At 38.2% G+C, this 21,814-nt stretch overlaps 1 protein-coding gene across 6 annotated transcripts in view; it reads right to left on the reverse strand.

Moving 5' to 3' along the window:
- ROBO1 (roundabout guidance receptor 1) overlaps positions 1 to 21,814 on the reverse strand; it is a 320,661-nt gene that overhangs the window by 14,838 nt on the left and 284,009 nt on the right. For 2 of the 6 annotated variants that reach the window (XM_037377902.1, XM_037377900.1), the window contains exons 19-25: positions 19,325 to 19,351; positions 16,614 to 16,656; positions 12,842 to 12,996; positions 9,124 to 9,459; positions 6,568 to 6,675; positions 3,756 to 3,900; positions 3,190 to 3,441 (exon numbers count right to left, since the gene is read on the reverse strand). In XM_037377902.1, coding sequence (XP_037233799.1) covers positions 3,190 to 3,441; positions 3,756 to 3,900; positions 6,568 to 6,675; positions 9,124 to 9,459; positions 12,842 to 12,996; positions 16,614 to 16,656; positions 19,325 to 19,351 — 1,066 coding nt within the window. The remainder of the gene's footprint in view (positions 1 to 3,189; positions 3,442 to 3,755; positions 3,901 to 6,567; positions 6,676 to 9,123; positions 9,460 to 12,841; positions 12,997 to 16,613; positions 16,657 to 19,324; positions 19,352 to 21,814) is intronic. The other 4 variants (XM_037377903.1, XM_037377901.1, XM_037377906.1 and 1 more) reach the window with 4 other exon arrangements.

Raw genomic sequence — 21,814 nt, forward strand, 5'->3', positions numbered from 1 at the left:
CATCAGTAGCGGTGTCTCAAGCTTAAAGAGGCCAAGTATTATATATCATTAGATCAACATTCTGTTTAGTTAATATTTCGCTCAGAAGTCCCGCGTAGTAACACTGTCAGCAGTTTTTCTTCACAGGGCCAGGGGCACGCTCCTTAATGGCCATTTGTCTGACAGGCAAAAAATACTCTCCACAGCAAAGGCTGTACCGTTGGCGTTCTCACCAGAAACTTCTGCTGCACTCTGCTTGGCAACAATTTCCAAAGTAATTTTCCTTTGTCAGTTTTCCCCTCTTACTATCTCATTGACAAATGGTGGCTCTCATAAATTATATCTTTTCTTTTGAAGGGGGCAGGGAGGGGCACAGGCATTTTTTTTAATTTTATTATTTTAGTAAATGGGAATACTTACTAATTTTGGAAGGAAAAATTAGCAAGGAAAAACCTAATACTCTGTGGCAAAAACAAGCTGGAACCTCCCTGGACTACAACACCTAGCCACTGTTTTCCACTTGCTGTATTAAATACGGAATGGAATGAAGAAAAGGTCAGCCTGGGATATATATCCAATAATCATTTAATAACCTGCCCATCCCCCCAAATCGCAGAAGCCATTGCTGCACGGGAATCTCCACCTGCCTTTGACTAGAGACCTTGCCTAATAAAGTTTTACTGCCTTAATTTAAAGCTCTTGTGACAACTGTCCTTGCAATATGTTTGCCAGTCTTCCTGTTCTCTAGGTTTTGGTGTTCGAAGACAGGCAAGCGGTTACAAAATATGTTAGGGTTCTTGAAAACACAGCTTGCCTGCCAGCCTTTAAGGATAGGCTAATTGAGAGCAGCTGGTTCATGGGCATACAGAATTAACAATACTTTGTTCGTTTTATCTGATGCACTGCTTCTCCTTTCAACAGTGACATCGTCCCCTGTATCAGCTCCTGTTTTAACATTGACATCATCTGCTATCTCACTAAATCTTTGTATTTTTCTCTGCTTATCCACTGTTCCAGAGCACAGATTTCTATTTCGGTTTGCTATACTTCTAGCAAGCTGACCGGACAGAGAAATATTACAGTACACCACCCACCACCAGCATTGCATTCTAGATGCCTGGTTCTGATTAGAAACTGACATAACATTCAGCAGAACTACAAGTAAAGCTTATAAAAAGTATGACAAACAGTATTTTAGACATTATTTTCCCTAAAGAAATCAACATTTGGACACCCACCCCACCCACCCCCAAAACCAACACAGCCATGCACCACTCAGAATGTATTCTTAATTGGAAAGTATTCGTCACCCCATATTCCAAACAGACCCCCCTTCCCGAATGGGCTGCAGCTGCTGAGCACAGTATATCCAGCTCCTAAACAGCAATGCCACGGGTCATATCAATGCCGTTAGATGGAAAAGGCAGTCAGCCAAGCCTTACAAATCGAGTAAACAGAATTAAGTGAATCTTTCTTAACTGATGAGATGGATGTAGCAAAAAGAAAAGAAACAATGCTTGAAAAAGTAAGACGAAAAAGACAAATTTAGTCACTAACAACTCTCAGGCTTTCAGCAAAGCTAGACTTAACCATTGCAGGAAGAACAAAATAAATATACATTTTATTTTTTCACTCAATGACTAAGCTGTATGCCCTAGAAGCTTAAATTGGAACATCCTTCCAGATACTTCTGCCACGACTTTTGATGACATTCATGGTGACTAGTCATAAGTCTTTGTGTTGAGCAAACTTTCTACTTTCCAGGCAGTTGCTGGCTGGTTATACATGTTTGCATACGTCTGCTCCAACACTTACTCCATTCTCTATGTCAGTGTGCATCTCCCACACTCCAGAACATGGTAGCTGAGGTTGTGGAAAGTCACTCACAACACATCGCTCACTTAGCATTTCCCTTTTCCATTAGTGTCCGGCTAGTTTAACCTCTAAATAACCCAGACAACTTAAGTGATTAAAACGAACACTTCTATGCCTTGACATACCAGGGCCAAGGGAAATTACAAGAAAATATTATTAGCCACCACTAATAAAGAGAGTGATTTCAAAGACTCAGGAAGTCAGAGGAAGAGAAAAAGATAAACAGTACAAGAAGTGTTACAGTGTTATCATACAGAATAAAGAAAATAACACAAGGCAGACCACGTAGAAGTGGGGAGCAAAACTAAAAACAGATACAGTCCCTTTGAAAAAAAGATTAATAACTACTGTTTACTTAAAAAAGGGAAAAATAAAAATGAACTAAATTTTCAAACTACATTCTGGAAAATACATGCATAAAAGTCCAGTAAGCTGTATTAAATAAAATCAAAGTTCTACAGTCTACTTGGTGAGACCAAATTCATTTCATCATCATAGGCCTGCATGTCACTAAAAATAGAAAGTGTGCCTAGAATATTGCAGGTAGTTCTTATATTTGTGGTAAGAAACAGTATGTGCAAACCACCTGAGAAAAAAATAAAATATAATTTGGGATGGAAAAGCTGTGCCTTCGTAAAAAAAAAGCAAGACAAGTAAGCATCATACATAAAAAGCCTCATTCAGATTTCATTGTTTTATGGAAGAGAAGCTCTGAGATTGTATATGCAAAAGAGTATGTACTAAAAGAAACTCAGAGAAGAAACAAAATTTCCCTCTAACAAATATCTATCTTTATTAATGTTGGTTATTCCTTTAAATAAGGGTAGGTGGAAATGTTAAAGAAAATTTTGCAAGCAATATCTTCCTGTATTAGGATTTATGAATGCAGGAAAATCTATAGGTTATATAAATTATATATTTATATATATTCATACATATTGGTGACAAGTTAATTGCACAGTTACTGTGAAATAATGCATGCTATTTTATGGTAATAATGCAGTAAATCTGTTGGAAACAATGGAACTGTAATTATATGGTAAGCTGTGTTAACGATACCACTTTAATATCCTGATGACTGTGAATTTAACTTATGTCAGCATCGTATGTACCGTAAAGTGATATACTGCATTTCTTTCCATGGTATAAAAATAAAACAACTTAATTACACATTTCTTAGGTTACAAATAGTACTAGTGTCCTGGATTAGAAGTTAAATTTTAACAGAATAAATATCACGGGGGAAATCTTGGCCTCACTGAATTCAACAGGAATTTTCAGTGGGGCTAGGATGACTTTTGTCACATCTCTCTCGCTACGTTTGCATTGACACACCTCCGGTCAGGTTGGTGTTGTATGTGTCCCAGATCCTCCTGACAGTCCTGTAACATGGGCTGGAGTTCTTCCTGGGGAGAGGGGGTGAGAGTGGCAGTTGACTGATGGCTATAGGAGACAGCGGCTGGAGAGGAAGCTGCTCCTCGGACAGGTGGAGTAGGACCTCGCTCATCTTCTTCCTCTTCCTCTAGCTCATCCTGCTGCAGATACATCCTTGCAGGTGGGACAGGACAAGGAATTTCTTGGTCATAGCTAAAATTAATTTTTTAAGAAAATAAGGACTTAAATTTGTACTGTGCAATTAGCAGATCTGATACATGTATAAATAGCCCAGAAAAAAAAAAATAATCATTGTTATATGTGCTCTTGAAAACAGCTTAGTAAAGATGCACTGACTGGATGTGTACCACTGTCAGTAAGTGACTTCTACACAGCCACACCACAGCTAGATGAGGAGCACCAGAATGGTACTGAAGGAAGGTCTCGCTGCCAGCTTGTAGGTCAAATTACTGTTCAATCAACTAGTGATTTAAGTGGGAAATGGCTGATGGATTCGTTTTTCTTACCTTTCATCCACTGAAAGACTGTAATCTTCACTATTGCTATGGGGAGGTGGATGTGCGGGAGGGGGTGGGAGAAGATCTGCCCAGTTCATGCCAGCTTGCTTGGGAGCCTTTGGGGTCCGAGCACCCTTCTTGTGCCCTTGACTCCCTGTGAATAAAAAGCAGAACAAGTTTGTAATGCTTTTAAGTACCTCCTCATCACTCATTAGCTCTGAAAACCAAAATAACCATAGTCCTCCCCAGATCCTCTTGAATTCTCTGGGAATTTACTGTTGTGCTGAGTTGGAATAAACTGGCATTCCTCCTTTTTACACCGATCTGTAATTGTAGCTGCTTCGCAGAATTACTCTGCATTTTAAGCAGTTGAATTTAACCAGAAACTTTACATAGCATGGAAAAAAGCACATGGGATACAAAACTTGAATTGTTAATAAATAGTCAAAATGTGATAAAACCATACATTAATTTTACAAGCAATGTCATTAAAAGTGAGCTTCCTACTTCTATTAATTACATTATAGATTAACATCTAAAACAAATGAGCTGTAGACATATTTTCTAAAGTGCCTTTATACTATTTAATTGCTGGAACCTAAAATACAATATGATACAGATATGATCTATTAAAGTTCCACTGTTGCATTAAGTCACTGAATATATGTAATTTGTACTTGTCCACTGAAACATTTTAAGCACAATGAAATTACTAGTTTTAGTTTAAATGGCAGGTGCAGTTGAAAATAATTGCTGGACGAACTACAATAACAGAAAAGAGAAGAAAGAAGATCGATGAAGTATAGCACAAATGTTTTCAACTACTATTACCAGGAAATTATAGCTCATAATAGAACAACGCAGCCTTAACAGTTCCAATAACTTTGAATAAGACCAATTATTCAGGTGATCTTCCATTTTAACTTTGGACATGGCTATGATGAGAACTGCCCTACCACTGTTCCTCAGTATACGTTATTATCCTTTGTTATTGTTACTTCTTTAATTGCAGATGAAGTCACCGTATTTTTTAGTATGTTTTAGAATCTTTAATATTTCTCTCTTCAGCTGAGGCATGGTTTTATAGTACCATAGTTAAGTATTATACGCAATTAAATATGTTGCAGCAAGATTTAGCAAACTTGTTTTTCTCACTTCTGCTGTCTCAGATTTTTCCATTCTTATGGACAGTAGTTCTGCTTATTATTGTCCCACATTAGCTGCCAGATACAAATACGTTTTAGCTATGTGCAATTATTTTTCTGCTATTTCAGTATGTCATGCAAGATCCTAACTATCCCAAGGCGACCATCGTCTGCATTCTCTACCCTAAGCAACATGATATATACTAGGTTCAGCACAATTAATTTATTACTCTGGTCACCTTGCTTCATTCCTGCTGGAATCCTTGTAGGACTATAAATTGTTAGTCTTATGAATAACTGTAATAGGTGTCGGCATGGAGAATACCACCTTCTCATTTTTAATTTGCAGGGGTTCATACCCCTGAGATGTTTCATGCCGAACTTCAGGTCCCAACGCCACTGAGCACAGGCTCAGCACCACATCCTGATGTTGCAGACGTGGGCATGGGCAAAAGGCTGGCTCCCAGAAGAACACCCCTGAGCAGCTGGGAGAATCGGGAGCCATGCTCATCTCACCCCAGCCACTGAGAATTCAGGTCGCCCAAAGGCGCTGCAGGCTCACCCACAGGTTTATGCCTCTGCTCTGCCTCAGTCACAACTGGTCAAGATGGAGCCACGTTGGGATTGAGGCAACTGGACTATCAAAGGCAACAGCAGAACAAAAGGGGAAAAGAAAAGTCCTCGTCTTGATTAGCAGATGTAAAGTCCAGGGGGCTTCTGATTGTGACCATGAACTCACCCTATAGCTGGCCTGCTGCAAATAAACATAGACTAAGTATCAGACTTACAGTAAAGCCAGTTCTGAGCATTTCACACACCTCTACCAGACATCAAAGCTGCAAGTGAACAGATTATACTCCAATGAGCAGCAGTCTCTTTTGAATTAAACCATGTTCTGCGGTTCCAAAGCACAGAGTGCAATTTCAGTGCCCTAGTCAGCACTCCCCAGCGCAAAGGGCTGTCTTGCCTCAAGATTTTTACGAAGAACTTTTAGATATTTTGCATAGGAAATGCTGATGAGAAAATTTACTTGTCAATTCTCTACATTTGAATGATGTACAAAAATAGTTTTGACGTATAGCCACTGAAATCTATGAAAATTTTATGTATGCATGCATGCTTTTTTACTTAATAAAAAGTATGGGTTTACTTAAAAAAATGAAAATTTTCTTAAGGCAGTTCTGTTAGGTATCACTCAAATGTTCTGGTATCTTGAGCCTGTTCACGAATAAGGCTGTCTTGGGTAAGTAGACCCAAGAGATGGAAAAGAAGTCAATAATAGTTCCAGGAAGGTAACAGATAAATTAAATCCTCTTTTTTTTTTTGGTGACAGCTGAAAAGGCATTTTTATGGCTTGCCCATCTGGAGACCATAACATTAACCACTAGAGCATTAACATTAGGAGATCCAACTTCTATGTCGTTTCATCACTTTCATAATTTTGGCCAATCAATTACTTAATTGACATTGAGATGGCACTGAGCAATCACCAGGATGCAACAGAAACATAGGCACCTATCAGGCCACTTTTTTCTGATGTTTAACATCCCTGTGCTGTATGACTGCCAGTGGGTTCCTGCCCTTCAGCCCTTCTGTCCAGTAACTAGCGCTAACCATGGCTAGAGCACTCAACCACCACCAAACCCCAAGGTCTGGAAAACGCCGTAGGTACTCACCAGATGTACTACTGCCTCTGTCTGAGCTGTTGTAGGATCCACCCGTATTCTGGTCGTATGACTGGTTGTATGGAATAGTTGGAGCAATGTTGTCATTTACCCGGTAATCTGCAAGTTTAATAGTATAATTAATGCTACCCTTCAGAAAGACATTTAATTTTATATACCTGTGTTATAACACAAAGCAAAATCTCCTGAAAATAGTAAGGAAGAAACACATAATTTTTTTGAAAGGAAAATAGTCCTACACTCATGCTTTATTTTTATCTTGTCTCTAATTGCAAGTGTAAGGACAATTGTGGAAACTTAGTAGCTCCACAGCAAAAATGAAGTAAAATGTGCAGGGGTTGTCGCAATGCCTCTGCAACGATTAAGTCTCAATGGATATATATACAACCTGTGTGAGCGTTTTGCATATGAATAGACTGTCATCTTGATTGATTTTCCATGGTCTCTGCTTAATTTACACGTGCAGGGCAGCCAATGGACTGTGGTAGTGACTTTTTGTGTTTTAAAGGCGACAAACCCACACAGGAGTCAGCCTGGTATTACAGGGGCTGAATGATCTGCTGGAGCAACAATGCAGCTCCGCTGAATTTGGTTGACAACAGAACAGGTTTTTGTTTAACGCCTGCGGGCTCCAAGATTTCTATTACATTGGGTCATGCAGGTTCTAGCTACAGCCAGGGCCTTTTTTTTGGCCAATTGCTGTTACCCTAACATCTTTCTTCAGTACCAAAGTACTTGATAAACGTAGAGTTACTTTTAAATCTAGAATTGGCAACCAGATCTGTAAAACTTTATCAGAGGTAAAATACTCATCTGACAAAACAATACTCTCATGCCAAAAAGGAATTACAATTATATAGAGAAAAGAAAGGAGCTGAGTTACTCTTCATACAGCAAATAAAACTGCATCATAAACAGAACCACTGGACATAAAATCGTGACAATGAAGCACAGCATGTAACTCATCAAACTGGTTATTTCCCATCACAAAAGCTAGAGATATAGTCATCAGCAAGATGGTTTTGACTTAGGAAATGAGAAAACCAAGATCAGAATATTGACTCATAAAATAGCAAATCAAAACAAAAATAAACAAAACTAAGAATCCAGTCCCCATCTGCTGCAGAAATGTTTGTGATAATGTAAGCATGGGAAAAAGAGCAAAATGATAAATTCCACACCAGAGTGTATTCTGTAATAGTTTCTCAGCCTAGTTGCATTCCAGAGACCACGCTGAAGCTCTACATGCCGCATATGTTTACACAGAGGATAAACACTAAATCAGCACTCTGAAATATGTATATATGACTGTCAGCAGACAATGCTTTAAGGGGGCCTTTCCACACTACAATATGCTAGAGAATATGCAGCTGTAATATACACAGTTTGAAAGATGCAGTATCTTCCAGGGCATAAACCCCAAACATGTTTTAATTCCAAAACAGATATGTAATATACAGTTCATGAAAGAAAACATAATTACAAAAAATTACAACTTTCGTCCTCCAGTAAGGAGCCACAAAAACTGAATTTTCTGTTGACATGTTTATGTCAAGGGAAGGTGTCACATTTTATATTGCCCTTTGAATTCCTCTGTGAGTAGATGGGTCCGGTAGAGAAATCAACATTCCTGTAAGGAAACGTATCTTTTTACTGGATAACTTATCACTATGTTGAGTTACAACAATCCATGCAAAAAAGTTCCAAGTTAGAATGGGTCCAGTTCCTAGGGATACTGTTTTGCAAATCAGGTTATTAAAAGAGGTTGCATGGTAGCCTGGAGGACTAGTAAGAAACCACATACCTATTTCTTCCAACTCCAACACATTATATTAAAGTAACATGCCCTCAAGGCCACAAAAGTACATTCTGATGTTTTCTGTTAACACTGAAATCAATTTATTTTTAGCTTCTGGATCCACAGACTTCAGTCAGGGTAACAAAGGAATTTAGTTTCCAAAACTGCGTGTGGTAGCACTGCCTCTCAATACGTGAATCAGAGGCTTGCTAGGAACAAGTCTGAAATGAATTGGATCACTCCGTTTGTGTCCCCAGTGTACAACACAATACAATTTTACAGAGTTTGATATGCAAAATATCATTCGTTTACATGAACATGTAGATTTAATTAGTCTCCATCCACGACTGGGAAGAGTGGGTTGACCTATTTAAAATTTAAGGTAGAGTATAATGTGACTACCATGCATCTGGCTTATGAATAAAATATCTGGCCTCTGTCCTAACCAATCCCTGAACTACTATTAAATTTAAATTAATCTCAAATCCATAGGAAATCTATTTTATTTAACTCTTTTCTAAAGATACCGCTTGTTATTTTTTATAATAGATTCAGTATCTGAAGGTTATTGTGGTGCTAATTAACTTTCTGACGCTGCTAACAGCGGATTTCTAAATCTAAAGAGAGAGAAGTCTAAAAGCACCACAGAAGTCTGTAATTGCTGAACCTAAAAGCTTCAGACTCCCAGCACCAGAAGGTCAAAGCTCCTCTGATGCCTAAAGAGGAGAAACAAGCTAAAAGCTCTTCACCTTTGTTTAATTTGTTTTGTTCCATAATGTTGTACTGTATGGGTGCAACCTCTTGCTTTTGCTGAACAGAGGGTTTCCAGTGTTTCTCATTCGTATCCCCGCTGCCATTGTTAACATTATTGCTGATATTTGACTGGATGAGTTGAGTGGTGGCATAAGGAGTGGGCTGCCCAGGCTGGCTGACAAATCTTCCGTCCTTTAGATTTGGACTATTGAAGGTTTTCATCTCATTGATTTTGTTGCTGAGGTCCACATCACCATATACAGTTGACTCAGGCAACATCAGGTTTGTTTGCTTGTTGTCCAGCTGATTGTTGTAATTTGCTATACAATCGGCTAACCACAGAGGAAAGAAAAAAGAAAAGGTCATTCTGTTCGCTTACAATGCCAATGAAATTCCCTTTAAAAATTTTTTAGTGCATAACTATACGGCTTGCATCCATGAAGCAGAGATACCGTAATTAACTAAATAATTAACTGAATATTATTTACCTTATAAGCTACTGCTTCAAAAGTAGTGTTCACTGTTTTGATTCGCTGTAAATTCAGATATTCTGAATTGTATCTACAACGACTTACCTTGCTGGGCTTTTTCCAGTGTGGCCACATGAACATTCACATGTTTAGACAGTACGCTCAAAGCAGTATAGATACCCAACCAACAACTGTGACTAAAAGAATTTGCATCGAAAGGAAAAATCAACCAAAACTTAATAGCGGGAATAACTAAACACGACAGTCATCTCATGTCACCTCAACAGCATTTAGACTTTCTTGTTCTCGTGGTAAGAAACAGAGATACAACAGACTTTTGTAAAACAGGCTGAAAAATGATTACACATAACAGAATTGAAGAGTAAAAGTACAATGTGAAAGGTAAACTCAGTACCCAGTAGCCAAGTCTTTATTTGAACATCATTTCCTTGTACAATCTTGTTGGAAACAAAAAGACAGGAAAGCAATCTGGAATTTTTTGCTAATTTTTAGTTGCTCTGGATATTGCAAAGTAAGTAATACCACAGTAATACCATTGCCCTGTATGCTAAGTATATATCATATAGACAGCATGATTTAATTCTTCTAATAGCTATCGCATGATGAGATCACCACTTATTGCGTAGAGCAAATTAGACAGATACTGGTGCTCTGGCCACTGCGGTGTGACCAGCGTGCCTGCCTTTCCACATTCCCTTGCCTCTGCGTGACAGAAACTCCACACACCTTTTCCCTTCTCTGTATCCAGCCCACGGGAAGAATACTGAATGGAGTAACACAGTGTGTGAGTCGGCAGTTACAAGGCTTACTGAAACTAGCTTGCAATGATCATTAAGCAAAAATTCTCATTTACCCGCTGATTAGTGCATCAATAATTACATAACAATCACCAGGAATATAGTTTTCTTCTTTTAAAAGATGTGGTATTTATGCTAATGAATTTGATTCAAAACCTGAAGTCCATTACCTGCGGCCACAGTTAATTTACCGGAAAGGGTGCCAAGTAAAACTAAGTACAGAATTCAGGATTTGACCATTATACTAAATGAAATAACTACTAAATATAGAGTACGTTCAATTTCAAAAATATTCCCTAATACATACATCTTTTTTGATAAATATTTCCTGAAAAAGAGAAATAAAATACTACATTGAGGAAGAAAACCACTGATCCACATTTTCAGTAATTAAGGAACAGTATCTGAACATGCCACATACAGCTTATCATTGCACGTTTCATGCCCCCCAGCTTGTGTTTTCTGAAGGTTTTACTGTTTGATATATTTTTCTTTCTTATGTGAGCTGTTATTTATTGCTTCACAGTCTTCAGCTTCTTGATTTGTACTTTTTAAACGTTTTCATTTCTGCTTTTCTTTCACCTACTGAAACCATGCTGGTCTTTCGTCCTTTCAAGCCTATTGTATTATATTGGGCAATTAGATATCCAGTGTATTCTTCATTCTTAGTACCTCTTGCTTTGCTATAAAACCCCTGCAGAGTCACCTATAACATATATTTTTACTTCCTTCCGTTTTCAGCTACGTCTGATTTGTGTGTAGGGCAATATTACCGATACAGTATATGCAGTAGGTACATTTTTTTACACAGACACATCAGAATTCCTTATGCAAAGTACTTAAACAACACTGGTTTACCTATATGAGAGAAGATTTGTTCTGTTAGGTTTTTTTTATAACATCTAGTTTTAGAACAACCCATTCCCAAACCCATTCCCACTCTGCAGACTTGGAAGACAGTACTATACTTAAACAAAATTAGAAATGCACAGTTACTTAGCATATTGACAGCTATAGAGGGGACATTCAACTCAGCTGCTTCAGATCATAAATCAAGCCCAAGCTGACATAATTAAGAATATTTGCCAGATTTTCCAGGACAGGAGAGACCACTATGAGCATAATGTCTGACTCTCAAGTTTGCAAGCTCTGCTTGAAGGGAAGGAATCACTTTGCAACACAACCAAGCTTAATACAAAAGTTAAATTGAGAATGAATCCACTGCACCTCACGACAAGACGTTATAATAGTTTACAAACTCAAAAATGAGCATTCTCTTCCTTTTCTGAATTTGGTAAGTTTCAGTTACTAGAACTTGGTATGTCTGTACTTGCCACAATAAAGTATCTCCGTATCAGAAATCTTTTTACATAAGTACATGTGGACATGATAGCCTTGGGCAGTGTAAGATACAAGTCTCTAATGTTAAAATCTCTCACCTTCCTCTGAAGCACCTGGCACTGGTCATTGCCAGACAGCATTACTGCAGGAGATGAATTGAATTACCATTACCACCATCCATGGATTACTAACCATTATGGCTGGTTTCACGTTAATTACAGGAGGTAATGTTGTTTTGCACTTATGCAACTTCACTATAGGCAATTATACTCCCTCTCCGAAGTTCTGGGAAATGTTACCAGCAAATATCAGCCAGAGATGCTGGTAGTGGAAAAATCTCAATTTTATTCCTCACCACGTGACAGAAACCGGGTTAAAACAAAAGAAACCCAAGGTCTGTTTAAAACAAAATGTGCAAAAATGAGTGCTTCCAGACATAATTCCCCATCTGTGCTCCCATGGCACTCACAAGGTTTTCTTCAAGAGCACTCCGAGTCCTGCCCAAGCTCTTGGGAACTACCACTTAACCTAGCATTTCATAATTGCTTTTAGACTGTGAAGTTAACTCTCCTATTCACACGCCCTAAACAGAAAACCAGCTATCCGATTTTGTACAGAGTGGCACCCCAAGGGAGGTTCTGAATGTGCCAAAGTAGACGGACTGTCTTACAAGTACTGTAACAATGTTTTATTTCTTGCTTCCCAACAAATTCAAACCAGAAGGAAAATCTTACTAGTGTCATTTCGGTACTTCTCCACCCAAGCAACAAGGATGTACAGAACAACCTAAAAATGACCTTATCTGCTTTCTTCAGTTGCCGAAATGTATCAGTTCAGCGGGACTTTGGTAACACTGAACTATGCAGGGGCTCCTTCCACCTACAGCTTGCTACAACCATCCAACGGGGACCAAAAAAAAGGGTTCCAGAAAGGGACCAAAAGCATAATCGTGACATAAAGGAGGAACTATATTAAGTCTAAATGCATTGGAAATAAAAACCCGAACAAACCTGTATACTCTCTTAAGTATTATAAATATATAATTTTTCAAGAAGATTCCTTAGCAAGGTAGAAACATATCTAACCTGGTCGACTGTACGTCGTAAGGTTGCTATCACTGTTTCCGTTGCCAGAGGTGCAGCAGTTGATGGAGCAGTCGTTGTGGTTGTTCCCTGTGTTAGGCCACGTATCTGCTAGCCATGGCTGAGTGGTCGGTTCACTGATGTTTAGGAGTCCTGGCCTTTAAAAACAAAGCTTGGTCATTAAACATATTAAACAAAAGCATTTTCACATTGCAATTATATTCTTCTCAAAAGGTTAGATTATTATAAAATAATATCACATACTGAAAGGCTTGAACATTGGAAAATACAGCTTGAGTGCATTATTTAATGGCTTGCAGTCTCCTATATAACCTGCTCCTTGCTACAACATTCTGAAGTGAACAGCCAAGGACAACACCAGTTCGGTTTGTTGAGCTACACAAGTGTTGGTGTGCAACCTTTATCTGACACTTTGGTTTTGTTTAAGGTTTTTTTTTTTTTTTTTTCCTTAACTTTCTGGGAAGGTTGTATTTTTATTTTTCTGCCATTTCTCCCTTTCTTACAGAAAACAAAACAAAAAAGGGGGAAATTGGCAAGTCAATCAAAAAATTCACACATGGAAGCAAGACGGATCTGTGGAAGTAGGAGCCAGGTTTGGATGTGAATATTCCCAAAATCTTGGTGATTTGTGAAGCTGAGCTCTCCTCACCATCAGATAGTTCTACTGCAGTGGATCAAAGGGAAGAGCAGATTACAGAAACCTCTGTCCTTTGGAGTATTTGGATCTCACTAAGCGTACTGAGGGTGCAATGTATCTTCGTTAATGGGTAAGCCGCTCGGTTAATATTTACATGGGTGAAAAGCAGCAGCTCCTAAGCAAGATTAAAGTAACTGAGAATACTCAACACCTCTAAAAACATCCAGTAATCAGTGCTGCATACTGGCTACATTTGAAATACAGTGTATTTCTACAATCGGCAGAAACAGCATTCCTTGGTTTCCACGTTGCTGGACTTTCTCAGTGAGCATGAAAGATGCTCTGGCAAATGTTTTATAGAATCTTTGATGCCTCTTCAGTTTTCACACTAACAATGCAATGGCATGTTATAAAGTCGCATATATGTAGCATCCCCTAACAACTTAAAATTGCCATTGATAACTAAGGTGCTTTTAAAAATAGATAATTTTAGCCACTGTCATGTATTTTTTTTAAAAAGGAATGCAGTCTCTTTCATCACAGGATTTAACAGGCAACTTTCCATTTGAAATAGTGCAGAAACTAGTCTCCATAATATTAGATGTGATGCTCTTCAAAAATAAAATATGCTAATCCTCTTAAACTGCAAGTTGAGAATACAAATTGCATGCAGTTAGTGTTGGAGGATATAGCCTGTCAGTGCTGCAGGCTTAAGTCATATAGATATATGTGTATATATATTTCTGTACTGCATATGTCACCTGACGATTTTACTTAGGAGGTGATGAGGCTTGACTCACTGTCAGGAACCAGCCAATACACCTACACTGAAGTATTTTCCGTAAATCTGAAATAAATGTAAAGATATGTAGTCCTGTGAGCAGACCAGGTGATTTGAAACACATGTTTTCCCCCTACCACATTGCTGTTTACAATAAAACTTTACCTCAAGACATTTGGAGGAGACAAAGCCTTTCAGAATGTTTCAGCACTTCTAAGACCTGGTACTGGACTTTTGGATAGAGAGTTAAAGGTCCTTTGCTTCTACAATTTACTTTGCATTCACACCTGCTGTCATGTAAGAAATGTGGTATGAGGTATGTAAGCAGACGAAAACCCTACTAATAGGAGCCATTTAGGTGGAACTGTTGGCAAGAGGCATTACAGCTCTATAACCAGTGATGATTTGAGATCTTAATTTCCAAAGATCTTCAAACTTTGCAGCAAAATCTTTGGTCCTTAGGATCACTGTACTGCGCCTGGAGCAGGGGTGGGCTGAGCAAGTGGCTGTGTGGGTGCCTGGCTGGAGTCAATCCACCACAACTACTATTACTTGAATCCTGGCTAGGAAAGGGATTGCCACAGAAATGAGTATTTTTTCAGCATTGCAGAAGCAGGGATTATGCTGAAATATCTCTCTGTGACATTCTGAATTCTGAATAATGCTTTAACATGCTCACATAACTGCACTTGGCAAAAATGCTAAACCTCTCCAAAACATTGCAAATAAAACGTAAGGAAGCAAAAACCTTAGGTTTGGAAATCAGAAGAAGATTTCATATGCAAAAATAACATTTTTTTAATGTTGCAGAAGTATGTTTCACATTCTACAAAATATGGTACATCATATATCCTGTAAACGCTACATATGCAAACGAACAAAAGAAGCATAAATGTCAGCACCTTGAATCAATTGCACTGCTAGATTGTGGCACTGTTCCTTAAAACTAGGACAGTAAAAAATGATGATGCTTCTCTAGCAGTACCAAAATGACTGTACACAATATAGACACTTCCAGGTTCATTTCTGTCCTCTATGTGAGTGTGCTTTCTCTAGCTTGTGCTATGGGAAGAGCGAGAAAGCACAGTGGCACAAAGAACACAAAGGATGTTAACTGCATATCTTTTTGAACAACCTTGTCAGCAAAAGAGAGGGTTCATCTCTGTTCTCTCTTATTTTCTCACTATCCTGGGGTGAAGGCAGCAACCCAGTGATTTACAGATTTGTCCATTCAGAAATCACATGGTAACTGCTCTAGAGGTTTTTCTCCATGGTTTTATGACTACGACAACACAGCAACATACAGTGCTGGACAGAGATATCTGCAATTGCTCTTAACATGCCAGGTTCAGCAGCAGCAGCAGCAGCAGAGTAGCCTCGCCTCTGCACAGCATTCAAGTAGACTGGGAATGTTTAATTTTATGCCTAATCTTTACAGTTACTGAATTTTTGTATGGTCTTGCAAATTAGAAATCACAAGATGCCACTTGTGAAACAGGAATTGATATAGGAATTTATCACCCAGCTGCTCTCTGAGATTTTAGAGTTTATAAAAAGGCATGCCTGAATGTGACCTAGAAAAAACTAAAAGGTGTGTTACTGAAGTGACACTGCTCTGACCTGCTTTTTTGCCCAAACTGTTATTTTGCCCTCCTGAAGAAAACTCCATCTCTACACAGGAAATGTAAATTACTGTTTTGCCCATTGCCATTCATTAAGTAACAACGTAAACCCAGTAAACATGTTTTAGTTAATTCCTCAGCATGGAATGGGCTAGGTTCTCAAAGTGGGGGGCTTTAAATGTAAAACCTCTCTGTTTCCTTCTCCTTCGGTGCTCGTCTCTCGCAAGCAACACTTTTAACTGTTTTGCATTCACAGCAAGATTTTTTCTTAAAAAGTCACCTTATAAGCCGTTTATGTCTTCAGCAATTTTTTTTTTTACAATAAACGTTTTCTTTCTTTGTAGTATTTGTGAACCAGCTATACTTCTTCAGAAATGCCAGGACGTAATTACTTTAATCAGCTGCTAAACCAGGTCTTTATTTTGAAGTTAAAGTGCTCCCTCTGCTGCTCAGATTTTGAGATGCAGTTTTTAGAGGTTAACAAAGCTGAAAATATTACTAATCATTCCCTGGAAATCAACCTAAAAATTCAAACCATACATCCTCCTTCTAAACAGAAAAATATATGGCTAAAATGTAAAATTAATATCATAAATTAAAACATATCTTTACAAGTGATTACTCTGCCATCAGTTACTAGGAAAATTATACTCCTAGCATCCTTAAATTTAGTTGCACACAATTCACAGCTTTTAAAGTAAAGCACATAATTACCTGCCTCCACTGCTTACGGCCTCTCCTCCTCTCTGATATGTTACTAAAATAGTTAAAGACAAAAAAAAGGAAATAATTTAAAAACCATAAGACTCCTTAAATAGCAGTATTACATTTGCCTTTGTTTCATTTTAGCTAAGACAATAAACGTGCATTGTTTATACATTAATCCTGAATCTCACTCTGCAAACTATTCCTTCAAACATGAGTTTATACGTAATACTTGTGTTGCTTGATAACTGCTAGTCTTAGCTCCAACAAAGTTTTATCTTTCAGTTCTGTTCTGCAAAACACAAAACACACGCGTATCACTTCAGAAAGCAGGAAGCCATACATCAGGTTGAACTTATCCTTAACATAACTCTGCTGACTTCAGTGGAGTTACTCTGTGGAAGAACTTAGGTCATATATTTATTTCACGAATGGGTAGATGGTAAAGCTTTGCTCTACCTTATTATTTTGGTAAGATTAAAGAGGTATCGTGATTCTATAACAGATCTTACTTCCAGTGTAAACAATGGCTTATTACAGCCGAACCTACTGCAAAAACACATCCTCCTTCTGAATGTTACTGAACCGTATTCGTGGAACAAGCACACTCTAAAAGTCCACAGATGCTTTGAATTTTATAACATTTTACTATTGGATTTATTAATGATACTCTTTTATCTACAAATTTAAGAGTATAAATCTTAGTAAAAAACGTATGGCAGAAAGAATACTCCCTAAATTAGAAGGAAGAGTTTTGCTAGCTTTTCAGAAGCATTACACATTAACAAAGTGGATCTCCACATGCATTTATTTGTTGCCATGGATTGCATAACCTTCACAGGAAGCATAATGGTTGAAAAGTTATTTTTTAGGATGCAAACACCCAAGAAGAAACACTGATATAAATTCTGCAGTTTTGCATTGGGTTTGGCAAAGGGTTAAGGAGATTGTCTTCCTGCAAATGCTGATGGATTCTACATTTTCCAGCTAGGTATGTGTTGAAAAAAAAGCAGCCAAATTCTGCTCTTTAGAAGAACTCCAAACTGGGAGTCTGCAAGAGAGAGATAAATGCTGGCAGTGATTACAGTAACAGGATTAAAATGTAGGATGCATTGCTACAGGTAAGTCATTTACTATTGGTAATGCTAAAGAAGAGGGTCTGGTTCCATTTAAAGTCAATGGAACTAACAACTGGGATCCTGGATTGAAAAAGGATTATTTTTTTCCCCCCCTCCTTTAAATGTTTTACATCTGTGGTTTTTTTCCAATTTCTTCTTTAAAAAATCTCAGTGCTATTTATTTTGCTGCTTTGATGTATCTATCTTACGGAGACCCGATATTTTCTTTTAATGTTAAGAAGCCAACTGAGACAATATAAGTTTGTTAATCTACGAACCTCTGCAGAATTTCAGTAGTGTGCAACACTTGTGATTGCAATAGTAGCCCTCTGTTAAGCCAATTAAAGGAACAGCAAAATAATAATAGTTTGAATTAGTGTCCACCGTGGACCTCAAAGGACTCCAGAAACATTACGGGCCACTCCGGCTCATGTCGAACAGTAAGCAACTCCGCTGAACATAATGGGATGACTTTTGAAACAAGATACTATTCAATGTGATTAAAAGCACATGGATAAGAATCTAACCCATTGCGACTGGGTCTGCGTGGATGAACGCAGAAGGACATGAGCTTGCTTCATCTGCGGTCCAACTTGGATGGATGTAACTCAGCCGCTGCCCAGGGGCCACATTAGTACTGTGCTGGTGTTGGGCTAATATGCCCTGCTAACGTAAGTGGGCAGAGGAAGGGGTGGGTGGATTTTACCCTGCTGGGATATACGTCCTGCAAGTCTCACAGACCTCTTGTGAAAATAAGGGGCTTAGAGCAAAGGAGGGATAAGCACCCTGTCTGTTCACTCCGGCTTAGCTAGGAGTAATGCATGCAGTATACTGGTGGGCACTGAGTATGTTGAATTGTATCTGCTGTAGAGGAAGAGCTGCTCAGCTGCTAGACTGTGGGATGGGCTGAAGGTCAGCTCTACAAAACGGCATGGTCTTACGGACTTCGGTGAGTGATGGCTCAGGTTATGTCATATTTTCTACATTTCCAAAGAAAAATGAATAGAAAATGATTTTAAACCCACCCTGAATTTAAAATGCACCTCTGTTTATGTAGAACAGGATGACTGTTTTACAATTTCAAAGCACAAATACAGTTTAAGGCAGCAAGCAAAGAAATCCAGCCAGTGTAACACTTTGATTTTCTGAATGTTCCAAAGCAGACAACTCCTAGGTCACTGGATTAACGCAAATTCAGAGGAAAGAGAAGAAGCAAATGTTTCACCAAGTATAATCCCACTGAATCCCTTTCAAGTCAGCATCTGGGCTCTGCCAAGTCATTCCTCCTCCATCAGAAGCACCTTTTGCATCACTAGATACAGAAGGTCACACCCAGGTTGTACAAGCTGATGAGATCATGCTACAAAATGGCATGCTTGCATCAAGTGGTATGGTACAAAATGGTACACACAAATAGAAAAAAAGTGTTAGCTACAAAGCAAATATACACTACATGAAGAACAAAATAATGACACTTTCATTAATAAAATTGTTTAAAAACCACCTTCAGAACAGCTGGGCTGGTTATGTCAGAAAAAGAAAAACAGTACCACAAACACATGCTAAAGTAACAAAGAAGGGGGGAAAAGTGCAAATATATACCTGTTGGTGTGAAGGTAAAAGACGGGACTGAAAAATCAAAACAAAATACAAACTGGTTATTAAGCTGAAGAGAGAAAGGGAAACATACCACATTAGTATAAATCTAGCAGACAGCTGAACATAAAACAAATGTATATAACTAACCCAGTAGTTCAGTCACATTGATATAGAAATAAAATTAAATTTGCGATTCAGAAAGAAGCTTGTCTCTGCAAGTACTATTCTGAAAAAAAAAAAAAAAGAAAGGAAAAAAAAAACCCAACCAAAAGAATAAAGCTTGATACTCTACTGTGCTCCTGAGGGGGCTGGACTGGACTGTGGTTTAGCCTTTCAAATACCCGTCAGTTTGGTATTTTAAGTTTTCCTGAAAATCCTAGCACAAACAAAACCCCCACACTGTTAATCATTTTAGAATGCAGAATGACAAATTCCTTAACAAAGCCTTATCAAGGTCCTATTGAATCTTATCTGCAGTTCACTAAGTAAATGCTCATTACACTGAACTAACAGGCACACTCAAGTATTCAGTAAGGAAATAATAATCATATAAAGGAACAAAGAGAACTGCTGTTTTACTGTCTCTGAATGAAGAATGGCACCAACTCTCACTGTAATAAAGGCACTAAAATCTACTGCAGCAATTAGTTTTTGTTTTCATAGACAAGACTGCTAAACAGAGTTATTATCTTCCTTAAATAACCACAAAAAAGATAAAAGATCTCTCTAGATGTAACACCCTTCTACCTTTCAACCCTTGGCTTTAAGTGGGAAAGGTTAACAGCGGAACAATGACATTGCTTGACAATCCTCACCCTCACAGCTACTATAAATCCTCTTCGGATCAATAGGGTCTCTAATCCAAATACAGAGCACCAGCATCTGCTCTTCCTATTAGCACATGCTCCCCCTCCTGTTGACAAGACAGCACAGTTTTTCTGTCACTGATGGGCAGAAAAAGGCTAACATTGCCCTTTTCGATCTAATGACAGCAAAGAAAAATATAAGAAAAACAAAATATTCAATGAAAGTAGCCTTGAGGCAGAATTCGATCAGCAAACCTGGCACAGAAAAAAGGTTCTGGCTAAGAGAACAACTGCTTAATCTCATTTTTACAGTAACTCTGATGTTTTGGGGGGTGGCCAGAGTGTCTTTGTTGTTATAATTCAGGATGTACTGTAGTTTTCCCCTGCTTTTACAGAGCCAATTTATTTCCAGGGATATGACACTAAGCAAAAAAAACCAAAAAAAAAAAAAAAAAGAAAAACCTCTGCGCATTTGTCCATTTCAGGCTTCATTTGTAGCACTGCTCCTTATCTTGGGAATTCCATTGTGTTTTCTTTGAGCTAGGTCTTTTCACACAGTCAAGTTTAATTTAGCTATACTCAAAAATAGAGAACCATAGTAACAAGCTTTCATTAAAATAGAAGGTGCATTTAAACCAGAGCTATTCAAAAGAATCAAGTGTCTCAAAATTAATTTGCAAGCACAATGACATGAAAAAAAATCTTAAACTACTCTCTCTTTACTCTTCTGTGAGCTAAGTACTAAACCTATTTAGTTTCTTAAGGAACTGAGGAACAGATGAACAGAGGTTCAACTCCACACACAGAGCTTCTATTAATAAACTCTTCTGAGTGTGTAACAGTGCTAGTACAATATGTATGTGTGGGAGTAGTGAAGTATTATAACAGATGTCAGGCCTGAAGCTAAATATAAAAATAAATAAGTAAATGCAAGACTGAAGAAAGTTTGGGCTTGCAGTTATGACTTGATGCACTGCGGAGTGGCAAAATACTTTGCAATATGTATTTCACCAAAGATGGCTTTTTTTCTTGAAGAATACTTGCTAATGGAGATGCAGACCCTACTTTTCTGTATATTTTCATTAAAATCCCTACCAAATTACACGAAAGATATTTTTACAGATATTGATAAACACAGCTGTTTTGAACAATAGCTCATGTCATTAAAGTAACCATTTTTAAGGACAAATTGTATGCCTTTTGCTTAATCATAGGTACTGCTGAAAGCACAGTGATGTTAGTTTGATAGAACTGTAGAAAGGCAGCATGGCAGCATGCTATTAGTAAAACAAAACAGCGCAGGTCAATGCAGCAGTATGTCGGGGTCTGTCCTACCTAGGAAATCCCAGCAAAACAAAATCAAAGGTGAAATTCATCCCCGGTTTCTGTGGCTACAACTCTGCTACAACTGCTGTGCCTGAAGTCTACTGCAAGCATTGATACTTTAATAGCACAGAGGACACCCAAAATCTGCAACACTCCAAAACTATTTCCATGTTTCCACTCACTCAGTTGCTATTTTCTGCACTGCTTCTTTTGCATAGCAACACACTGCTACTGTTTAAAAACATTTGTTATATTGCCCATTTATCTTGCCCATCACATACGCATTCCCGAAGCGACTAAAGAACATGATCTCATGACACCATTCATACATGAAGGTGTGAGCACCTTTTAAGCCAAAGTC

The sequence above is a fragment of the Falco rusticolus genome, chromosome 2 (assembly GCF_015220075.1).
Source record: "Falco rusticolus isolate bFalRus1 chromosome 2, bFalRus1.pri, whole genome shotgun sequence".
Lineage (NCBI taxonomy): Eukaryota > Metazoa > Chordata > Aves > Falconiformes > Falconidae > Falco > Falco rusticolus.